This window comes from Schistosoma haematobium, chromosome ZW (genome assembly GCF_000699445.3).
Source record: "Schistosoma haematobium chromosome ZW, whole genome shotgun sequence".
NCBI lineage: Eukaryota > Metazoa > Platyhelminthes > Trematoda > Strigeidida > Schistosomatidae > Schistosoma > Schistosoma haematobium.
The window spans coordinates 7,852,883-7,877,645 of record NC_067195.1 but is presented as its reverse complement, the minus strand read 5'-3'; the positions used below and the strand labels follow the sequence as shown (position 1 = coordinate 7,877,645).

Genomic DNA, 24,763 nt, shown 5'->3' with positions numbered 1-24,763 from the left:
AGGCAGTGGAGCAACGTCAAGAGATGCAGTTCCATGGTAACCAGTGACCAACAAGAGGTTCATACACCTTTTGTCACCTCAGGATACTGGAGCCCATGTACACCATTGATTTGGAATCAGGGTTTTACAACTCCCCTAGGTGGGTCCTCTATATCCAGCTTATACGATCATATATTTTACCTTTAAAGATAAAAATATGTAAGTAATTACTCATATGTAGTTGTTTTATTTAAGTCCAATTACATATAAAATGCTACTTAAAATATTAGTCTTAAAAAATTTAAAAAAGCAACAACTGAATGACTATGATTAAACCATACAGTCTTAGTAAACTATACACTAAAGAAAAATAGATTAACTGGACTTTTACTAATAACCCATAAATTGTCAATAAAAAATATCAATAAGGAAGGGATCATGAATTGAATTGTTAATGGTGATTAAGTTAACTCTTTATTCTTTAACATATATTGAACTTCTATCGATAGGTATAAACTCTACAATAAATATAGTCTATAACAGTGCTATACCGTATATAATTTATTAACTCCAGTCAGTCAGTCATCCCAGAGAATTCCTCGTCGAGCATTATTTGCCAACGCTCGGACCGGTTGAAAAAAGAGGAGAGGTGGTCAGTGTATGACATGGTGTCGTGGTATGAAAGGAAGCTGCAAAGGGCTGGCTCTTGTTGGTCCTTCTCGACTCCCTGGTTGGGGGACCGAGAGATGGTGTAACACAGTGGCTAGATACGCTATCAGATATGCCACAGAATAGAAGCCAGTAGAGATCCTACTGTAACCTTCTTTTACTTTCTTCATAACAAGTGATTTTAACTTCCTTGACCGAAATTCTTTCTGGTTGTACTTTTCCGTTTCCCCTACTATTATTATCATACTACCATACACTAATCTGTGGTCGTTATTGTTCTCTTTTTTCCTTTCTTCTCTCTTATACGCGCCTTACGTTCTTTTTTTCTTCCCATTCTCATTGCTATTGTGTGGCGCATATATATCTGGTGCCTCCTTGTACCAAATAAAAAATATGATATAAATAGTCAGAAACAACGTAGAACTTCGTATGTACGTACATCAGTTCGAGTTGCCATACCACATTAGCACAGAGACGTAATTGTCGATTCAAATCACATAGTGGTAGAGATAGTAAAAGTATAAGCAGTAATAGGAAAGATTAGGGTTTGAAGATGTTATTCAAGGATTATTATCCTGTGAAACAGATTTGTAAAGAGAAAAAATGAGGGACATGAAGAATTCATAAGATTAGAATTTGGGGGAACATAAAGAGTGGATGCACCTGCGCCATTGCAAACGATTTTGAGTCTGTAATGTCGGTTGACATGCTAAGCCCATATATCTTATTCTAGCTTTCGGACAGGCCAATCTATTCATTCTACTTGAGTCACATTCTGACCTTGTTGATTATGCGCTTATCAATCTTGACTGTTGTTATATGAGCGTATATATGTGTGTACACTTCTTATCCTAATCACCACATCTGCAACTTATTTTTGTGAGACTATAAATACTGATTAACGCTTGACTAAATGGAGTTAGCTTACCCTTCATCTCCACTACGCGTTGTTTCGCTTCATATACAAAATATATGTATTCAAAAGTCCATTCTCGTTATTTGACTTATTTAATTCTGTTATTGACTAACGCGATTTACGTCGATGATTATATACGAGGATAGGCGACATATATATTTCGACAACGATTATTCATACGATCAAATTGGAGTCAGATCTTGGGCCACTAAAGTGGAGAGCCCGTCAACAAACATCGTCCGATCTAAATGACGACAAAATAAAGGGCCCCACTAAAAGTCATGTCACTCAAGATCCCTAATCATCGGGTTGCTGTCGTCTCGCGGATTCCAACCAAGTAGTCTACACCTACCAACATGGCTCAGTTCACTTGGCAATGACTTCATGGATCTGTGCCATGTTTTGGTTCGGCCACCCCTAGCTTTCTTTCAATCTACTCCTACACCATAAAACATCGCATTATATTTTATCATACAACTAATAAGATAAATACCAAACAAAACTAGTATCATAGTTATTATTTAAAGATAAAGATCTTGCACATATAATTCAATTCTATAATTGATCAGTTTTATCATTTTTTTCAAATATATAATTGAAATGGAATATACTTTCATTATACAAGTAAGGAACTTTGTTTACAACAATACATATAATACTATATGATGAATTATAACAAATACAATATCTATGTCATATCGATTAAGAAGAAAAGAACAAAAATCAAATAGATATATTACTATACGAAATATACAACACAATATTAAATACACAAAAATTAAACAAAAAAGATGTAAACACAATATTTACAAATAAATATATTTTAATAGTTGAAATCATGAGTCAATTGAAGCTACACGAACATGAAAAACCTGGAAGCACTGGTGGTCTAGCTTCAATTGACTCAACTATTGAAATTTCTTGAATCTCCACAAAACCCTTTCTGATATATATATATAGATAGATAGATAGATAGATAGAGAGAGAGAGAGAGAGAGAGAGAGACACGTTGTCTTTCTATTACAATAAAGTGATAATCAACCTTTACCCGTTGTATTCCTATTTATTTTTCTTGCTGACATTGAAGAAGTTGAAAACTCAAAGACACATTATTCCAAAGTAAAATATGATTTGTAATTTGTATTTCTATATGTTTACATGTGCGTATAGAGATAATGGTTACAAAATTAAAAAAAGCAATTGCCACGTAAAACTGAATTGTTATATAGATAGAGAGGAAGTTACAACTAGCATAACAACAACTAATTAATCACTATCTTGGTTATCATCATCATTGTTATTGTCAAAACACTTATTATACATAGATTTATTGTCATATAGTTTTGTAGTAATACTTGATAAATTACTACATGTAGACTTTTTCTTCTTATTCATATCTGGTGGAACTGTTAAATCACCAGAATATTTAATCACTTTACCAATAGCTAAACGCCATTCAAGCATAGCAGTAGAGAATTCATCATGACCACCAAGTTCATCAAACCCAATAATACGATCGCATACTTTTTCATTTTTAACAAGAATTAAAGTTGGTATCACTTGAATATTTAATCGTTTTGTTAAAAATGGTGCTTTCTCTGCATTTATCTTTACCATTCTACATTCAATATGTTTTGAAGCTAATAAACTTAAATGTTTATCTAAAATTTTACATCGAAATGTCGAATCACGATAAAAATGACAAACAAGACCAAATGATGATGTTTTACAAGTAGTAAAAAAATCTTTTTCACTTGATAATTCAGAATAAACACCATGTCCTAAAGCTAACCATTCAGAATGTTGTTTTGATTCTTCTTTCATTTGCTTAATTCGAAGTTTACGAATAGCTTCTAAATCATCATCATTTAAATTATCCAAATGATTAATTTGTTCATCTAATGTATCTTCTAATATTTGAGCTGTTTTTATTAAATGAGATTCAATTAACTTTTCATGATTAGTTGTTGGTATTTGTTTCTGTTTGGATGTTTCACTCATACTATCAAACTAAAATTGGAATTGGAAATTATATAAAAATTAAACTTTTAAAGTCAGAATAGTATTAGTGAAGCGGATTAAATAGATAGTGAAGTATGAAATTAAAACATTAAATCTAACTCGTAAAACTGATAATAGCAAGTTAGTTTTAAAATAGTACGCTGAAGATACGGGATATTACTTAAGAATTAGAAGACTATTCACCCATGAAATATAATCTAAATGATTATGTTGGATAGAATGCTAGAACTAAAAAAATGAGAATATGATGTCGTTTCCACTGAAGATATTTAGAAAGTAAATAACACTGGAACAGATGCATTCATTGTTTGTCTTCTTTTAATATGCGAGTTCCAAAATCTTATACCTTTTTACTTTTTATATACCCAATCTTTTACACTACTAGTGATACTATTACCACTACTACTACTCTGGGATTTGAAATAATTTTATCTCGCTTGTGCTATGGAAACTTGAATCAATGTACCCAAGTCAGATTCTATGTTTTGTACGACTGACTGACCCAGTATTTTGGATGAGTAATTAAAGATTATTATCATTATTATTCAAGCACACAAACATAGATACAAAGAGGCACCAAACAGATATATGCCACATAAATCACTCGATTTTTTACCGATTGAATAATGTAAAGTTAGTTTGGGTTAATTTTATTACCATTAAATGTGTAGAATTAAAATACCATAATTGTTTACCAACATGTTGGATAACTAAATTAATCTCAGTGACCTAATTGAAGCCTAAATTTATTGATTAAATGATGAATTTTTTAATTTCTTTCAGCTAATTCATATGTGATTACTCTGGTATTTTTTGTAATTGGAAAATCCTTTCAAACTTCTAGATCATTTGATGATATTTAAAAGCATGGTTTAGTCTAATAGTCAAAATGTTTTAATTCAATCCGTCTACGATGATTACGTAATGTTCGTGAAATTAATTGTTCGACTCGTGACCTGAAGGTTGTTGGTACAGAGAATGAAGAATTAACCTTTGGTCTTTTGTATGATCATGAGTGTGCATTATAAACTGGTCCCATAACACAGATACATGAGAACTATGATACTCTATGATATCTAATAGTTGATATCAGTTCTTGATTAAAACTAATATACACTTGAACAGTCTTCACAAACTATATACTATTAGTTGTTGATTTATTTATTTAGACACATAAACACTGTTACTAGGAGGCATCAAATAGATGTGCACCACATAAATCAAATGACTTATGTGAGGGCTGGGATATTGTCCCGGTGCCCAAACTGGAGAAAGTGGTTTTCTTAGGAGGTCACACCCCGAGCCTTTGACCTGAAGGTCTAATCCACGAGGCAGTGGTGTGACGTTAGATGTAGTTCTATGGTGACCGACAATTGGTTCATACGCCATTTGTTCTCTCAGGACCCTGGGGCCCATATGCACCACTGGTTTGGAATCAGGGTTTTCTAACTCCCTTAGGAGGACTCTCTGTGTCCACCAACGCGGTTAAAGTGCTGGGCATTCGCTTTTTGTCTTCTCAATTTCGTAAACAACAGTAATACCACGAGAAGACAGTGAGTAAGACTTCCCTGGCAGTAGTTGTATGAGCGTGACCATGTGAGAGCATTTCGAGAGTGAAAGCTGACTCTCTCCACTCTTGGCTGCACCAGGGCATTTGGGGGCAGTAATTAAAGAAGTGCATGAATGCCGAGAAAATGAGCTTTTTTATTTATTCATACATTAATTGAAATTCGTTGCATTTAAAGGACATGAATGACACTAAATACTAGTAGCTGCACAATGAATTTAAGCAAATACATATAAAAATTTAATTCGGCTCTTGTGTTATTGTTAGCGGGACATAGACCGGATTAAAGCATGCTCAATTCATGATTGCTTTGGTGCACGCTGATTGGCTAATTCTTATCCAATCAGCACTAGTCGACAGTTGGAGAATACTCTAGAATCTTCTCATGTAAAAAAAACTATAAATATACTGACGTTTTGTCTATTGTGCTTCTGACTTGCTTCTTGCTTCCATCTAACCTTGTTATTTGGAATATAATCTCCTTCCTGTTCAACCGTGTTCTGATTTGGGGACTTGTCGAGTGAATCGGTGTCCGAGAATACTAAGCAATAGGAATAGCTGGGTCATAACCGTAAGAAGAAAGAGATTATAACAGTTATCAAAAAGTTAATGAACATATGTTACACTTGAATTTGAGCGAAATAGGGATGAGTCGATAAATGGAGAAATAAATACATAACTGTGCGGAATATGTATGAATGGTACACAAGTCAACAGGAAAATGAAGGATACGTTCAATTTAATTTGGACTAGTGTAGTATGAGAACAGTGGTAACACTGTAGAATCGGCCAGTAGATGGTACGGAATGATGTAGATGGTCTGGAAAGAAATCTACACTCGTGCAAATTACATCAGTACGATTCTTAAAGTTTCTATGCTACCGGTGTAGTGAAGGAGAACACACAAAATTACAGTTACTTGGTAAAATAGAAAAACCATATAGTAAATCGTTAATTTGCAAAATATTAATCCACCATATCAAACCAAATTGTTCCTGTTGCAAACATCAATCCATTGTCTCACATTTCGTTGTTCATGCGTTTTCTTACTAATTGCATCGTGTTTCCGCTCTTCCTTTCTTGATCCCCCTCCCATCTTCCGCTGCTAGACATTACGTTTTTAACTCGCGTTATATACTAATTATGTCAATATAAGTAGCACGCACCACACTCGTCCCCCCTTTTAATAAGTTGTCATCGTAGTCTTTCTAATCGCCGTACCGCTGTCTTCTTTGGTGCTTTTCGTGACTCCCACACATGATGATCTTGGAACCATCTCTGCAGTTGACTAGCATTTACGCGCTTCTGCTTGTCTTCTCTCCGGATCGTGTAAACCGAGCCGCGTCTCCCCGTGATAACGTACGGTCCTTCCCACTTTGGGATCAGCTTTCCCGACCCTGCTCCTCCTGCTAAGCTACTTTTTCGTTCTCTACACTTTACTATGTCCCCCACTGCAAAAGGTTTCCACGTTCTCCTTTGTTGTTCCGCCTTTTTTATGTCTGATATTTGTTTCTTTTTCACGTTCTTTATTGCCTCCCTTCTCTCTTTTCTTAACCTTGTTGTCGTCCACTTCTGTTGTTGTGGCCAGGTCTTATTATGCATTGGAAGTCGTGGTTGTCTGCCATACATGAGCAAGAAAGGTGACTTCTTGTTTGTTCTTTGTATAGAGGAGCGATGCGCCAGCAAAATCAATGGTAACTCTTTCTCCCAATTTCCTCCTTTAGATGCTAACCATTCCTTTAACGTCCGGTTGTTTCTCTCTGTAAGCCCGTTTGTCTGAGGATGATACGGTGTAGTTTGTATCCTCTTGATGCCAAACTGCTTTAAACGGGCTTTAAACTCGTCACTTTCAAAACAGGGACCCTGGTCAGTTAATATCATCTTCAGTATTCCGTGACACGCTACAATATGCCGGATCACCACTTCGGTCACTGTTCTTGCCCACTGGTCTGCAATGGGTACGGCATCTACCCAACGTGTAGCATGTCCCGTCATCACTAGCAGGTACTGGTTACCGCTCGCCGTCTGTGGAAACGGTCCCATCACATCCACCGACCATAGATCACCGACTGCAGTTACTGGGATTGACTGTAATGGCGGTTGTGTATCGATCGCTTTTCATTAGTTGACACTGCTGGCAAGTTAACACGTATTCAGCCACATCGTCTCTCATGCCTGGCCAGTATGCACTTTGTCGTAGTAAATCCATCGTTCTTGCGATGTCTGTATGTGATACCTGGTGACACTCGTGTATCATTTTACGCCGCCAGCCTTTCGGGATCACAGCCACCCAATTCTCGTCATCGTCCTGCCAGGTCAGGACTCCATATGCGTTCACTCCCAGTCGTTCTTTTTGCCGAAGCAGCGTTATTACCTCCTTGTCCATTGTTCGTTTGTCTACGTCTGCTTTCTCTTTTATCACTCTGATTACCTCTCGAAGGTTAGGGTCAGCTTTCTGCTGCCGGATGAGTTTTAATGGGTTTCCCTCTAAACTATTCACCGCGTGTGCTGTTAGTGGAAGGTCGGCTTCCATGTCTGGTCTCGACAAGTAATCTGCCATTACGTTTTCCTTTCCTGGAACATGGCCGATACCGAATTCGTACTCTTGCAGACGTATCATCCATCGCGCCAATTTCCCTCGGGGGTCTCTTGCTGTTTTCAACCACTGCAGGGGTTTATGGTCAGTCTCAATGTGAAATCGCCTACCTAAAAGGTACGGTCTCCATTTTTCTACTGCCCACACGATTGCTAAACACTCCTTTTCGATCGTTGAATACTTCTGTTCAGCGGGTATGAGGACGCGACTCGCGTATTCCACCACTCTATCAGCCTGACTCAATACAGCACCTATACCATGATCATTTGCGTCTGTGGCCACTGTAAAGTTTTCCGGGTTCAGGCAGTCTGAGCGTCATCTGACGATCGTCTAGCATGTTTTTGATTCGGTTGAACGTTTTTTCGGCGGTCTCAGTCCACGTAAACTTGGTGTTGCTCAACAACTTATATAGGGGTGCTGCTATTTCGTTGAAATTCTTGACAAACCGACTGTAGAACGCCGCTCTTCCCAGGAACTGTCTCAACTGCTTTTTCGAATTAGGTGCTGCAATATTTTTTATGGTAAGGATTTTATCCGGCAATGGTTTTATTTCTCCATTTCCCACTTTATGTCCCAACAACGTGACGCTGTTTCTCGCTATCTGCAACTTGTCTTTATTAATTCGAAGTTTAAATTCGTCAATTCGCTTTAAGACCGCTTCCATATGCTTGACGTGATCTGTTTCTGTCTGACTGTACACAACTACATCGTCGCCATATACCTCGGCATTATCTAGATTCTTGAGCAGTAGTGTCATTAATCTTCTGAACGTAAACGGTGCACCCGCCAACCCGAACGGCATTCGCTTAAATTGATACTGTTTATCACGTACAGTAAACGCTGTCTTGCTTCGATCGCTCTGTTTTATAGGCAGTTGCCAATAACCTGACAGTAAATCCAGCACTGTAAACACCGTGGCATTCTGTAGCCGATCTAATGTTTCCACCACTGTTGGCATTGCACAAGGTTTCAGGTCTGTTATATTATTCAATTCTCTGAAGTCGACACAAAATCTATACTTTCCATTTGGTTTCTTTATCAAGAGTACCGGTGAGCTATATGGGCTGTCTGCTTCCTCAATTATACCTTCTTTCAACATTTCCTGGACCTGACGATTTACTTCAGCCTCTAAGTGCACCGGGACACGACGTGTTGCAAATATATTTACTCGATCGTTCTTTATCGGGATTTCGTGCTTTACTCTGTCACAAAATCCATACGGCTCCCCATCTCCAGTAAACAGTTTCGCATACTTTGTGCATAACTCGTTAATGTTTAGTTTCTTCGACGAGACGTCCGCTGCCACTCTTATTTCAGCCACTTCGCTACTTTCGTGTATTGGCAATGAACCATAGTTTGTGACCACCTTACCGCTTCTTAAGTCAACTATCGCTTTTGCTTCTCTTAGGAAATCTGCTCTTAATATCTGTCTCGATAAGCTTGTGGTTACCACGAACGGAAAATTTATCTCAGCATCTCCCACTTTTACGACACTGTCAGATACCCCCAACACCTCTAACATATGGCCTCCTATAGTGTGGACAGCTCATGTACACAGCTTGAGTCTCTTACACTGCTCTTTGTCTATTAACGATACTGCTGCACCTGTATCGATCAGACAAACTAAATCTCGTTTGTTTGTGTTCAAACTCGTATAAACTGCCCCTCTATCTACTAACGCAACAACCTTCAGATTCCTAGGATAGAAAGAACACACGTTATAACGTCTAAAATATCTGCGTCTTCGTCTTGTTGGACAGTTTATCTTCCAATGTCCTGTCCCTCCACAAGCGTAACATTTATCGTTTCTTTTATGGTTTACTCGTATTGCTGCAATCTCACACTCCAGCTCCTCAATCTTCTTTTCGACATTATTTATCTCCTGCTTTTTGCACCCGACCGGAGCTACTGCTCGTGTTATCAGCTGACGAGTCACCTTCGCCAGTTCACTGATATCCATCGGTTGCGCTGCGTTCACTAGTTTCAGCTGTTGGGAGACGGTGGCAGGGACACTCTCGATAAACTGCGACGCCAACAACTGTGCCTTCGACTCCTCATCCAGATTCGGCAGCGCACAGCGTAATAATATAAGTAACACGCACCACACAGGGTTTTTAGGATAGATAAGGTCAATTTGAAAAACTTAATCTCTATTTCATTCAACATTAACAAACTCAACTAATCAAAGTTCTCACGCGGCATTAGTAAAATAGGGGAACCAAACAGAAAGGAGTAAAAATAGTCAGGGCGAAATAAGAAGGACGAAGTTTGATCTTAATACAAACTAAAGAAAAACAGGAAACAAAATAAATGAATAAATTAACTGAGGCGGGGCAGAAATATAAGGTCAAGGATAGATGCCAGTTAATAAATATTATTTAGCTCGTCCACTCTTTCCTCTTAATCTTCCTTCCACTCCTCCTTTCCAAAAAACGTTGTGGAACGGTGGTTTAATGGTTAGGGTGATCGACCTTTAGCCACTAAGTCCCAGATTTGAATCCCACTGCACCTACTGCAGCTTGGCCAAGCGGCTCACAGCCAAGTACTATGTGAACAAGTTTATTGAGTTTTATTTTATTTTCTAAGTAGTAGGAATCTCAGACTAATTTGAGATATGAGATAGCGAAGGACAACACTTATAATACAACAAGAATATGGAAATTCTCCTAATTTGCAGTCTAACATTGTAATATTTCAATGTTTAGTAGTAAGTCATGAAACCTTTGTCACCAATTCTGTGTAAATCCATGTCTATCCCAACTGTTAATTACAAGGTCCTTATTCCACTCTTACGTACGTTAAAGTAGCCGCTTATCATGCTTAATATGTAACGAAAGACAGAATCTAGCAAATACCACTCTCGGAAGTGTCAAAAACCGTTCTACATTTCTGACGTACAGTATGATAAGAGGTTATCAGTATCTGTTAACTGAATGATCATACGTAACCCGTGGCTGTACAGAGATTCCTCGACATTAAATGATGGATTGTTATCCAGTGAATAAAGCATTCAAGATCCATAAATGTACAGAACTCTATGACTGTGGTAAGCATAATCATTCACTACTTTTCAAAATATTCACCTGAAGCAGCCAAAGTTAAGATGACAGTGAGTAGTGTGTGAGGATAACTTTTTAAAGGCTTTCAAACACAGACTTCGAACACACATCATACGATATGGAAGTAGATATTCATTCAGACTGTTCAGCATAGAAATATATAAATAAAGAGTTGGACCAACACCGTTTGTAACAAGCAAATAAATAAACAAAGATATCTTAAGGAAAATGTCAAGATGCTGTCACATATATTATTACAATCACAACAGTATCATGACAGTTCACCTCAACTTAAGGCTAACAAACTACAGTTTGAATTTCTCCTAGAAAAGAACAAGTACGTAACTTTAGGAAACATCCAGAGAAACCATCAATTTAGATATTTTGTAGGCTTGTATTCATAATCTCTTCATTTCAGAACGAAAACGTTGAAGAGATATGACAGTCCCAAATCTCCACTGAATTAGATGAGCAACTTTTCCATTGAACCGACAATTGAGACGCTACGAAAAGCTCAGAACCAACAAGCAAACTGTTATAAACGGGTTTCCTATTTACATACTAACCCGGTGTAAGATAAAAGCTGATTAGTATTGTATTCTTAGCTAATATTACTTCAGAATTCGCTGAACTGACAACTAAGGAAAGTGAGACAGATTATCAAATACCCTTTGCTACAGGAATTATTTTCACAATCTTAGAGATAGAATTCACAAACAGCTAAGCCAAAAGAAGTTTCTGTATTTTACCAAGCACTTCGCTAGACAAGTTCAACATTAACTGGAGTATCATAATTTCTACACATATGTAGACTTTTGAACAATGTATAGTTATGTACGTGTAATAACATCATCAAATTTGGCAATATAACACCCAAAAAAGGATTGATTGAGGGTTATTAAAATAATTAATTAGTCATCCGATTCCACTCAATGAGAACGGCTGCAGCTAAAAAGCAGCACAAATCCATAGTTATCAATACAAATCCATGTATAGATTTTACTTCTAGGAGTTGATACCCTATAATTAAACGTGGCATATATGTGCAACAAGTTCTTAAGGTGGGACTTCGGTTTAGGGAAGATCTTAAGTGATATCATAATTGATCTCTTTCATCACTTAAATATGATCTAATCCGACTTAAGACGTTGAATTTAAACACATATTATGTAAAGGGGAAAGAAACGTCAGACAAAAAAAAACTAAGCATACCATGGCAAGTTTAAAAAACCCGCGTTTCCGGTATCTAGGGTATTTGATGAAAATTTATTTCTATCGAATATATAGTTTAAGCCAAACCTGATCAGACGACTGTATATGCTATGTTATTTGAGTGATGATAAGTTATTTTAATTTGACTCTACTGCAAATTTATCGCGTGAAAGTAACTTCTGTGGTATTATTAGCTGCTCTGTACACTATAGCAGCTGTTTGGGTATTATTTAGTCCAGACACAACAGTGATAAACTCACTGCTCCCCAACAGGTTATGAAACGTCAGCCTTCGCTGATTAATTTTTTCTGTGTAGCAGTAAATAGACTCGTCAAATAAATAGTCCAGTAAGTCTTCTATATTGATGCTAATCTCATTAGTTTTACTGGACACACCCTAGCTGAAGGCTCTCGGTCACACATCTGCACCGGGTCACGAGTAGGTACGTCATTCCACGCATCCTTTGCAACCCCTAGTCGGATTAGATCAAATGCTTCTCGGCATATCGAAATCCTTCGGACTCCATCACTTCCTAATTCCGATTTGACTATGCGGTTATCCTGCTGTTATAAAGAAGTTACGTATGGACGCGTTGTCAAACTTTGAATATCTGAGATGTCTCTAGATGTGACGTGTACTATTACATTCCTATCTAGATATATATTACTCTTCCAGCCGTTATTCTTCTTTACCTTGCGTATCTTTACAATATCGTACTCTGCAACCAGCATCACCCGGCTATGTTCTGTCTAATGCATCTTCAACTTGATCTTTCTGAAAAATGAAGTGGATTTATCACCAATAACCACCATCGGTGTTCTACACTTCTTTGTTCAAAATAGGTGAATTCTCTGATCATCAATGTCTATGGTAATAAAAACTTTAGGACTATTTGCATATAGTAAGGGAAGCTAGGAGATGTTAACCTATCGTTCGTCAATGATCGGCTAAAAAATGATAAGCATCTATATTTTGTCCGATATGCGTGAAATAAAAGATACTATATGTTGTAGATTCCGTGCGATGTAGTCCTCTGGATACTTAAGTAAGCAATAACTGGTGCCCAAGCATTTGAATTTCAAGTGGAATACTTCATGATTCACGTCATCCCACATTTTACGGGAAGCCAATAAATCTTATTCTCGTGTGTGGAATGTATTTCATTGACAATCCCCGTTTATTCCACTATATCAACAAGTTAATATTGGAGGATCTATGGATAAGAGATCATTATTAAGGATCACTCAGGATACTGTTTCACCAAACATCTCAATAGCCCGTATAATTGCAGGGAGAAGCGAAATGGATATGCCGTTTCAGACTTTGGTATTGTTAATCACTTCGTATTTTCGTATAACACAAGAAGCTAGTTCACCCTCTCAGTGAAAACCGTCGTGGATATTCTATCTAATGCCCACTTGATTTGTTCTGTGGTACTGTAGGAGTATTCGGTGGTTGGAGGCGGTAGGTATGAAACTGTAACAGCTTAGGTTGGTTGGTTAAGAGTTGACCCCAAACAACCAAGCATATGCCAAAACAATATAGTTCAAATATTTATTCACTTCCTTATTTTGTATAAGCGTTATATTTCCCATTATCTTATATTGAATGTTGAGAGGCTTTGTTTGTCTGATTAAATAACCCCACGCTCCACTGTGACTGCGCGAAGATCGAAATAAAGACCTATTCACTACTTGTCTGGTTTCTTCTATCAATAGCACGATGGTTACCTTAAGGTACGAAAAAACTATAATTGTAACAGGTTCTATGTTAGTTGATGCGTGTCAACAAAGTGTAGCTGTAATCTTGAGGGAACTAGAGTCCACCATGAGGCTCATACTCACATTATATAGTTTCACAGTTTGAGGCCTCATCACACAGTTACTCATGACGCTACTTAACCCCTAGGCTCTTCCTTTCACTTGTTGTCAGGTGTACTTGTGCTCTTGTTGCCTGTCTCCTATTTGCAGCATCATATGTTTAGTTATTTCTATTTTTCTTCTTTGAAGAGTGAGAGCTAGGACTTGACTTGCAATGCAGTTTAGTGGTATACGTACAGTGTTTCCTGTCTCCTTGCAGCACATCTTACTGCTGAGCTCCTCAGTTGGCACCTGGCCTGTTCTCCATCACGGCGGATTATTCCTGGAGGTCTCTGGTGATGAACTACGTCCAGCGTATTATCGAACAACTGTCCGCAGAGTCGTGAATTAGTCAGCAAATGAATGCCACCTTGTAGATCTCGACAATGGTAGTTTACACTGTTACTTCGAAAATGGTATAGCTTGGATTCCGGTAAAACATTAGATACTCGTTCTTTTCCGTAGTAAATTCCACAAAAACCGCATGAAATTATCTTAACACGTAGTTACGTAGAATTATTGTCTACTTCAACATCAGTACTGCTCTGCACAACTGCACAATCCAAAAAATACGGCCGCTACCAAACCGACAGCTTTGTGATATCACTGGAGAATAGTAATGGGTTGAACATTAAAAATATGCAATAAGTACTTTAAAAAAGTAAAAAGTGTCCTTTCAAGCTAGGAACAATATTTTAACCGAAAAATAGACGGGAACATCACTATTTAACTAGTAACGGAGTGAGACATTAACTTTACTAAACAACAAATCTCCCAAAATTTAGGATAGCTTCTATCATGTAGTGGACTCGTAGGAGTGTAGTATAGTGTCGAGTCGAAATTAACTATGAACACCACTACAAAGGAACGCGTGCCAGGATATCCATAAAATCCCCCGGAAGCCAAATGTCAGAAGGCAGTTAATGGACCAAGTCGAGATATATTTGCTGGAGATCTCGTGGTATCGAAAGAATACCGAGATCGTGCCAGGATACAAGCTTGGTTACTGAGCGTAACCGGATTCGCGCGAGGTCACAATCGAAGTAAGTATAATGGATGTTTTTATCACAGTTAAACGAAGAGCACATTAAAACAGTCACTGGTATAATTGGTTATAATAATAATTGTTTTCATTAAACCAATCGTGTTCTCGTGATAAAAGTAAGTCACTACAGGAGAACCTAATCAAGTATCATGATATGCAACGCAAATAATAATATATAAATTTAAATTCTAACTCCATTTGCTGAAATAGCCAGTAAGAAAATGGTGGAAAAATAACACTTGAAACAAAGCTGAATATAACATGCAAAGATGGCAACATTAGTTATGTGATGAATGCTACATCAAAGTCCCTTCTGGTACAACTATTGTAATCAGAGTTCACTCGATTATCAAATACACTTTCTTCATGATTGACACCCATGGAGTGAAGAGAAATATAAATCTAGCCGAGGGAATGATAAATGATTCAGTCCACTGGTCTCAGGCATTGAGAAGTGGCCTCAAAGGACATTACAACAAAATTATGCTCTTCAATCCTAATCTGTTACCAACAAAACTTAAAAAGGAATGATGTAAATAGTGCTTATTTGAACACCAACAATGAAACCTGGGTATTATTCACTTAATTATTGCTGTTTATTTATATTGGCCTAAATATACCACAAGTACTTGGAGTTTGACACTGTAGTGTGGCGACGAGTCGCGGTTGACTATGATCACCACTATCAGAAGGTTACGTACCAGATATCAGAAGGCAATCGGAGATTGTAGCAAAGTATGTTTGCTGGTGATCTCATGGTATCGAAAGAATACTGAGATCGTGCCAGAGGAGTACAAGCGGATTCACTGAGTAAACGCAAGTTCGTGCAAGGTCACAATCAACAGAAGGAAGAATGGAAGAATAATGGATGTCTTTAGTACAGTTAAACAAACAAGTACAGTAAAACAACCACTGGTACAATTGGTTATACCAATAATTGTTTCCATTAAACCAATCGCGTTCCCCTAAACCTGGGGAAATTCCCCGATATTTCCCCTAAATTCCCCCTTCAACCTCGTTGAAGGTCATTTGCCTCTGGGGATTCCCACAAAATTCCCCAAACTTAGGAGATTGGGAGTAGTCACAAACCTCGGCATCACTGAAGAAACAAAACCTTTGAAAAAGATCCATTTTCCTCCATTAATACCTCCTCTTGGAGTCCTTCCGGGGGCTACTGCCGGTCCCAAGCCCGGATAAAGGAGGAGGGTTGGGCATCGGGTTAGCGTCCCCATCCCGTAGAAAACTAACTTGCTAAAAAAAACGCCAACCAGAAAAAATCATTCAAACCTTTTAAACTCTGCCCTGGGAATCAGAAGGTCTTCATTTAGAAGAACTATGACGCTTCATGATGAAAGCCGAATTCCTTCGGAAGTTACGAGGCCGATGCCCCTTCCGACAACCAGAGCAACAATTTTTATAGGTACATGGAACGTCCGAACAATGTGAGACACCGGGAGAGCCTTCCGAATTGCTGCAGAAATGAAAAGATACAACCTAGAGGTGCTTGGGATCAGTGAAACACATTGGGCGCAAGTTGGACAATAACGACTAACTTCAGGAGAGCTCCTGTTATACTCCGACCATGAAGAAAAAAATGCCTCACATACACAAGGAGTTGCATTGATGCTGTCCAAACAAGCACAGAATGCACTTATAGGATGGGAATCTCATGGACCAAGGATCATCAAAGCCTCCTTCAAAACAAAGAAAGAGGGCATTTCAATGAACATCATCCAATGTTATGCGCCTACCAACGACTACAAAGAAGACGTTAAAGATCAATTCTACAATAGGCTTCAGCCAATCGTGGAGAAGTGTTCAACAAAGGACCTGACCATTCTGATGGGAGATTTAAATGCCAAGGTTGGAATGGATAACACCGAATATGAAGACATCATGGGACGACATGGACTTGGAGAAAGAAACGAAAATGGTGAGAGATTTGCAAACCCATGTGCCTTTAATAAACAGATCATAGGCGGCACTATATTCCCACATAAACGCGTAAACAAAGCCACAAGGATTTCACCGGATCACACTACGCGAAACCAAATCGACCATATTTGCATCAACAAAAAGTTCAGGAGGACGATGGAGGATGTGAGAACCAAGAGAGGAGCTGATATAGCATCAGACCATCACTTGCTGATCACTAAACTAAAATTGAAACTCAAGAAGCACTGCACAACGGGTCGGGCAACATCACAAAAGTTCAATACGACCTTTCTTCAGGATACTGACAAACTCAACAAATTCAAGATAGACCTCAGCAACAAGTTCCATGCCTTTCAGGATCTACTCAATGGAGGAGGAACTACTATGGAGAGCAACTGGAAGGGGATCAAAGAGGCAATCACTTCAACATGTCATGAGGTCCTGGGCCACAAGAAGCAACATCACAACGAATGGATCACTGTTGATACACTGGATAAGATTCAATAAAGGAGGAACAAGAAGGCAGCAATCAATGCCAGTCGAACAAGAGCAGAAAAAGCCAAGGCACAAGCTGAATACACAGAAGTAAACAAACAAGTGAAGAGGAGCATCAGAACCGACAAACGTAAATATGTGGAGGATTTAGCAACGACGGCCGAAAGGGCTACAAGAGAAGGAAACACATAACAAAGAAACTCTCTGGAAATCTCCGCAAACCAGAACGACCAGTGAAAAGTAAGGAAGGCGAGGTAATCACCAACATTGAAGAGCAACGAAACAGGTGGGTAGAACACTTCAAAGAACTCTTGAATCGACCAGCCCCACTGAACCCACCCAACATCGAAGCAGCACCCACGGACCCCCCAATCGATGTTGGCTCACCAACAATTGAAGAGATAAGCATGGACATCAGGCAAATCAAGGGTGGCAAAGCAGCAGGACCGGACAACATTCCAGCAGAGGCACTAAAAGCCGACGTAGCGGCAACTGCAAGGATACTTCACATTCTCTTCAATAAGATTTGGGATGAGGAACAAGTACCAAGAGAGTGGAGTGAAGGACTTCTGATCAAAATACCGAAGAAAGGCGATCTCAGCAAGTGTGATAACTACAGGGGCATCACTTCTCTCAATACCGGGAAAAGTCTTCAACAGGGTATTGTTAAACAGCATGAAGGAATGCGTAGACACCCAACTTCGTGACCAACAGACAGGATTCCGTAAGGACAGATCGTGTACAGACCAAATCGCAACTCTACGGATCATTGTGGAACAATCAATTGAATGGAATTCATCACTCTACATCAACTTCATTGACTATGAAAAAGCATTTGACAGCGTGGACAGAACAACATTATGGAAACTTCTTCGACACTACGGCATGCCTCAGAAGATAGTCAATATCATACAGAACTCATATGATGGATTACACTGCAAAATCGTGCATGGAGGACAGTTGACAAAGTCGTTCGAAATAAAGACCGGTGTCAGGCAAGGTTGCTTATTCTCACCCTTTCTCTTTCTCCTGGTGATCGACTGGATCATGAAGACGTCAACATGTGAAGGGAAACACGGGATACAATGGACATCTAGGATGCAGTTGGACGATCTAGACTTCGCAGATGATCTGGCCCTTCTATCCCTAACGCAACAGCAAATGCAGAAGACGACCAGTGTAGCAGCAGCCTCAGCAGCAGTAGGTCTCAATATACACAAAGGGAAAAGCAAGATTCTCCCGTACAACACAGCATGCACCAATCCAATCACAATTGACGGAGACGATTTGGAAGATGTACAGGGTGGATCTGATGCAGATGTGAAGGTGCGGATCGGTTAAGCAAGAGCAGCATATTTACAACTGAAGAACATCAGAAACTCAAAGCAACTGTCAACCAACACCAAGGTCAGGATTTTCAATACAAATGTCAAGACAGATCTATTGTATGGGGCAGAAACCTGGAGAACTACGAAAGTCATCATCCAGAAAATACAGGTGTTTATTAACAGTTGTCTACGCAAAATACTTCAGATCCGTTGGCCGGACACTATTAGCAACAACCTACTATGGGAGAGAACAAACCGGATTTCAGGGGAGGAAGAAGCGCTGGAAGTGGATAGGACACACATTGAGGAAAGCACCCAACTGCGTCACAAGACAAGCTCTTACATGGAATCGTCAAGGCCAAAGGAGGAGAGGAATACCAAAGAACACATTACGCCGAGAAATGGAAATAGACATGAGAAAAATGAACAAGAATTGGATGGAACTAGAAAAGAAGGTGGAGGACAGAGTGGGTTGGAGAATGCTAGTTGGCGGCCTATGCTCCATTAGGAGTAACAGGCGTAAGTAAGTAAGTAATAACACATATCTAGGATACGAAGCACTATTACAATCCAGTATACTGTATCATTACGGCCAAGCGTGATGTTAAAGAAATTATCGTCGACGATTTAAATTCAAGGTTATTTTGGAATTCTAGCATCAATAACTCATCTTTTTTATGGTGATCTCGGAGACCTAGCACGTTAAATCCCTTTCAGATAACACGAGACAAATTCGTCTGAAAAAACTGACCTGTCTTCAAGCCTTGTATTTGATCATAAATAAAATTGAAATTCATATCACGAATCTGGTGTATATGTGTACATGCTTCCTCCCTTGTCATCCTTAATTTTCTAAGTCTGAATCAAGCTTAGCACAAAAATGAGTGTATATGGCATTTATGTGATAAGTGAATCTGGCTCACTACAGTTTTATTATGATCATTCTGATGTTACCGTGGAAGTAGAAAAGAAATACGATTTCCCACTCCCGTTCCATTTCAAAGCTATGGATGGTCGTATTGTCGTGGATTTTGGTGCATGTGACGATGTAAAGATAGGGTATACTGTGATATCTGTTGACGGCATTACAGCTAAAGGCACATCTCTGGAAGATAACAGGGATATTTTGAAAGTAAGTAATCTTGGCATTCATTTGTTTTGTGCAATATGTTCACTTCACAATTATTTCGAGTCGACTAAAGCTAGCACAGAGTAATCATTCATGTGATTTTTTAAGGCAATTTAAACGCAAAGTTCAAGTAGTTTTTGATTATATAAACTGAAAGCAAGTAATCACTACTGATCCTTAGAAGATGTCCTACATCTGAAGATACTATTTTTATTTGTATGCCCACTTCACTATACCTACTGTTGACGCACTAAATCTGATATAGGTCTCATAACGCAAATCGTGAGCAATGCCGAAAGCTTTTAAATGCACCAAAAGCTTATACTGTTTCACCTTATGTTCCAGATTTCAGGTTTGTGTAGTAAGAACAGAAGTCCTACGGCCTATGTTATTCTTTTTTTAGTATGATTTTGTGAGTGTCCAGCCTTCTCTTGAATAAGTCAGAAGGTGCGGACACCACTGCCTCAGGTTTCAAGAATCGGTGACTCGGTGTCATAACCTGTATACCACGAGTATTTCGTTCGTTTTTGGCTTTTCTACTCGCCTGCTACGTCATCTGAGTTGTCCCGATCCGGCAGGAAAAAAATAGAGTGTATATTAGGTCCACAATCATTTATTAGTGTTCTGCACATCAAATCGGATCACCTCAATCTACGGTAGGATAAAGTAAAGAGGTCTAGCTTTTCAAGCCACTCTTTCTGTGGTAAACTCCGAAGTTCTGGAGTTGCACTGGTAGCTGCCCTCTATACATCTTCCAGGATGTTCGAGTCACCAAAACAGGGGCTGGCAGCCTGAACTCACTTTTCAAGTTTAATTCTCGCTAAGGTTGTGTATACTGTAGTGAACATAGTAGTATCTAACTTTGTGAATGTTCGTCTGAAAGTCCATAGGGTTCTAAGCCTCTTAGCTGCAATCTCCCGACAGTGGGCCGTGGTCTTAAGATCATGATTCAGTCACTCCATGATCCTTGTGAGATCAGACCACGGGTACAACTATACAGTACCTACTTTTTTATCCTCAAAGTGCATGTAGACACACTTGGCCGCGTTGATAGGCATCAGCTATTTTTTGACCAGCTAATCAGAATATCTAGGTCTGCCTAAAGCGCGCATGCATCTGCGTCTCCTATTATTTCCCACCGGATTTTCGCATCAGCATATAGTAGCATCGGAGACTCAATTATACTTGGGAGTTCATTTACATACAGTTCAAAGAGTAAATGACCTAGGACAGAACCTTGCGGTTCTCCACTAGGCACTGGTTTCAGTTATGGACTCAAATTGATTTGTTTCCTTGCCATATTTAGTGCCCAATCGATTCAAGAATTTCAAGACGCTCTTGACTGAAGCGTACCATTAAACGATCAGAGAGCGTACATTCTCTAATTTTCCCTATTTCTATACTGCCCACCATTATATTTCCATGCACTTCCCGCTTCCCGAACCTCCAGAGAGTAAAATTAATTATCTTTGGGTGTATAACCTACCCATCAAAAAGTGGCAAAGCTTTCAACCACTAGCTCAGTTCACTACTCTGTGTCCAATTAATGACTTAATTTATTATTTGTTTATTTATTTAAACATGTAAACATCTACACTAGGTGGCACTAAATATATATGTACCTCACAAATCATTCGAGTCATGTGGGGGCTGCGATACTGCCCGGGTGCCCAAACCGAAGCAGTTGGCTTTCTTGGGGGATGATACTCGGAGCCTTTGACCTAAATGTCTAATTCACAAGACAGTGGGTCAACTTTAGGAGATGCAGTCCCATGGTAGTCGGTGGTCAACAATAAGGTCATATGCCGTTTTGTCCTCTCAAGATCCTGGATCCCACGTGTACCATTAGTTTGGGATCAGAGTTTTCCAACTCCCTTGGGTGGATCCTCTGCAGTTCTTCAACTTAAAAACAATCATTTCATTCACACTAACCTAAGATACAAGTCGAATTTGTTATTGATGTATCTAATAAATATATAGATAGTACGTTGTTAATCGGTTGTAAACCAAGATCCAAAAACATGGTCTTTCCAATGTTTATGGTACTAATAATTCAATGGGAACTTGTAGCTAGGTATTAATTTTGTCTGGTGATAATATCTACCTTCAAGCATACTGCCAGGTATAATTTCTGGTAACCACTTTTTTATACTGAGGTTTACCTTTTGAGAAGCTGATAATCCATGATTTTCTGTTTGGAGGTTTTTTCAGATAAAGACAACTTTCCACTGACTATCAAACTTGGGAGACCTCGACTACGTCCAAATGACCGAATTCACCTTGCTAGTATGTTCCACCCATTACACTCAATGGCCCGACTTCTTTCCCCAATTCCGGATTCCAATTCCAGCTTTGTCGCTCCGGCTAATGATAAAAAGGCTCCACGAGTTTGGAATTCTGGTATCCAAACTTTGGAAACGGAATGCTGCCGTGTTCATTGTTTGGAAACCCATACAGGTGTTAAATTTTTACTTGTTACTGATGTTAAATTACCAGTGGCTTCTCGCGAGGCTCTCCGCAGGGTGTACGAGGCTTATACAGATTTTGTGTTGAAAAATCCCTTTTATGCTCGGAACCAACCTTTTAATTACGAATTCTTCGCTAATCAAATAAAAACCATATGTGATCAAGTAGAAAAGGGAATGTATGTAATTAACTAGTATTTTATTCCTTTGCTGATTTTCATTGATTACTTTCATTCCACCAAACATATCACTTAGCTATCTTTTATTTTTATTCTGACTTCTTACGATTCTTTCTCATTTGTCCTATCTACAACCTAAGTGTTTAGCTAACTAGGGTGGGAGTGGGTTGGAGAAAGGTTAATGGCAGTTGAGCCAATATATTGCTCGTAGTGTGCGATCATTAGTCCAATACTTGAAGAATTTCTTGGTTTGGGTACGCAACGTAATTGTAATCGATTATTTATAAGCATAAAGTAATATGCCTCAAAATAGGTAACAGTGATCTTCATGTATTCACTTTCGTCTTCCTTTTAGTAATATACACAGGATTATCCCTAATTGTTCATTTCAGTAGTTTCTCCTGACTTCCTCTATAAGTTTTCTGAAACTGTTGATACCATTATTTTCCGTTTTGCTTTCTATCTCGTTAACTTTCTAATAATTATGTGAAGTATGCCAGTTTGAAATGACACATTTCTCCTAAGTCTTAGTGTTTATATATTTTCTTTAAAACTTCCTCCAAAAATATGTATCATACCACATTATACATACCAATAAACTTTATTTGTTTTATAAAAATCATAGGCTTTTAATCCATTCTGGCGATTTAGATCCACCTATAGTTTGTCTTTCAAAGTGAAGATGTCTTGCCGATCTTTGTCTATGGATGCTTCAATCGCTCTCTAAACAAGCTTATATAACTAAGCATGTATTTACACTTGAAAATGTAATGCTTATTTCAAGATTTAGTCTAATGATGCTCTCCATACTGAAGTTCATGCTGTTTATCGGTAGTCAAACAACGCACCATTTAGAAAATCTTTTAAACTATGTCGTTTCCAAACAAGGTTCTTTAGTTTCTGTACACTAGTTTCTTCGAAACTGGTTGATTGAGTTTCCGTCTGATCATCCCTGTGAAATCCGTTATCTAGCAGTATGTTTTCAAATCACTCCGATTTTATAGCTCACTCGTCTAGTATGTTGATCACTTCTATTGGTTGACGGGGATTCCAATTTATATATAGGTTTATACTACTATCATATGTCGCTAGTTCGTTTAAGTTTTGTTAATACTCAAAATCTACACATAACTATGATGCCCCTTCTCTCCAGTCGAGTTGTTCCAACCCAGTAATAAAATAACTTTGTACACTCGTCACAATTTAAGTGTTTAAGCCAATGAACTGCTCGACTGCTTAAGTCAGAGCAAATAAAACAAAATTTGACCCTGTAACTCTATACTTAAAGAGCTACTACTGTTTTAAACGGACGATATATTCAGTCGATGTATTTCTTGTAATTGATGTGACAATAAGTTGATATGCTGATTGTTTCCGTTTCCGTGTAGTTTGTATGCAGACCAGTCAAAGGTAAAACCTTATGGTTAGTGGAGACACCATATGAGGAGAATTCTTGGGAAAAGTTTAAATTATCGCTTACGTGAAGCCTAATATGCACCAAATCAGCCAGATAGTTACATCGGTCCAAATAATAATAATTTAGTGTGTAAGAAACTAGTTGAATTAGGTAACAAAAGACGAACCATCAAATGTTTGGAACTAAACAATTTTGTCACTATAGTAGACAACAGCTATAGATTTAAGAAAATCAAGATATAAACACTGGAGAATATTGTTGTACTTCTCCCAAACTTTTGCAGCAAATTTTATCGGGCTGATTTGTGTACACTTTAGACAATAGGCGGGTAGTCGTTTCATTGTACATATCTCTGCTAACTGCCATTCATGACTAACGTTATGGTACAGATGAATCCCACATTATGAATTTTGTGGTTGAGCGGGACTTAAGGGTAGCAAAACATTCCTATTTTGATATCATGCTCTATTTAATATACGTGATCACTTACAGAAGGGTAATGATCGCATGTATTCTAGTAATCAGTCAAGTCTTGCTTTTGTTGCATCTGAAGAAGCTAGTGAAAAGAGTTAATAGGATTTCTTGTTATTCCACTTCATTAAGGTCATGATCCACATAAGTTAGCTCAGTTTTTGGTTACGAGTAACGTCCTGACTACTCAAGTAGTTGATCAGTAGAATAAGTTGTCGCGAGACTTTGACTGCAAAATAACTGAGACTCATTGTACTGGGTACATAGATGTGCATTTAAAATAAATGAACCTATGTTAGCTATTGATAGTATCTCTACGTGACTGCCAAACAGACCACATATGCTTATAGTTTCTACAACTTCATGTAAAATATTGGTCTCTTTATTTTCCTGCTTACTGTAATACGAAAGTTGTGATTA

General features: G+C 38.4%; 2 protein-coding genes across 2 annotated transcripts; one reads left to right on the top strand and one right to left on the bottom strand.

Moving 5' to 3' along the window:
- Window positions 1-2,067: 2,067 nt before the first annotated feature.
- TXNDC9 (Thioredoxin domain-containing protein 9) lies at window positions 2,068-12,068 on the bottom strand. Its single transcript, XM_012941096.2, has 2 exons — window positions 12,021-12,068; window positions 2,068-3,574 (listed from the first exon to the last, which is right to left on the bottom strand). Exons 1-2 carry the CDS (start codon window positions 12,021-12,023, stop codon window positions 2,831-2,833), a joined length of 747 nt encoding a protein of 248 aa, XP_012796550.2. The 5' UTR covers window positions 12,024-12,068; the 3' UTR covers window positions 2,068-2,830.
- Window positions 12,069-18,917: 6,849 nt separating this feature from the next.
- Window positions 18,918-24,511, top strand: TRAPPC4 (Trafficking protein particle complex subunit 4). The gene is made up of 2 exons (XM_051210300.1): window positions 18,918-19,814; window positions 22,013-24,511. Exons 1-2 carry the CDS (start codon window positions 19,563-19,565, stop codon window positions 22,469-22,471), a joined length of 711 nt encoding a protein of 236 aa, XP_051070277.1. The 5' UTR covers window positions 18,918-19,562; the 3' UTR covers window positions 22,472-24,511.
- The last annotated feature ends 252 nt before the right edge of the window (window positions 24,512-24,763 follow it).

Coding starts and splice junctions, on each gene's coding strand:
- TRAPPC4 (XM_051210300.1), top strand. CDS start 19,563: ATGAGTGTATATGGCATTTATGTGATAAGTGAATCTGGCTCACTACAG. Junction 19,815..22,012: donor ATAACAGGGATATTTTGAAA/GTAAGTAATCTT, acceptor TTCTGTTTGGAG/GTTTTTTCAGATAAAGACAA.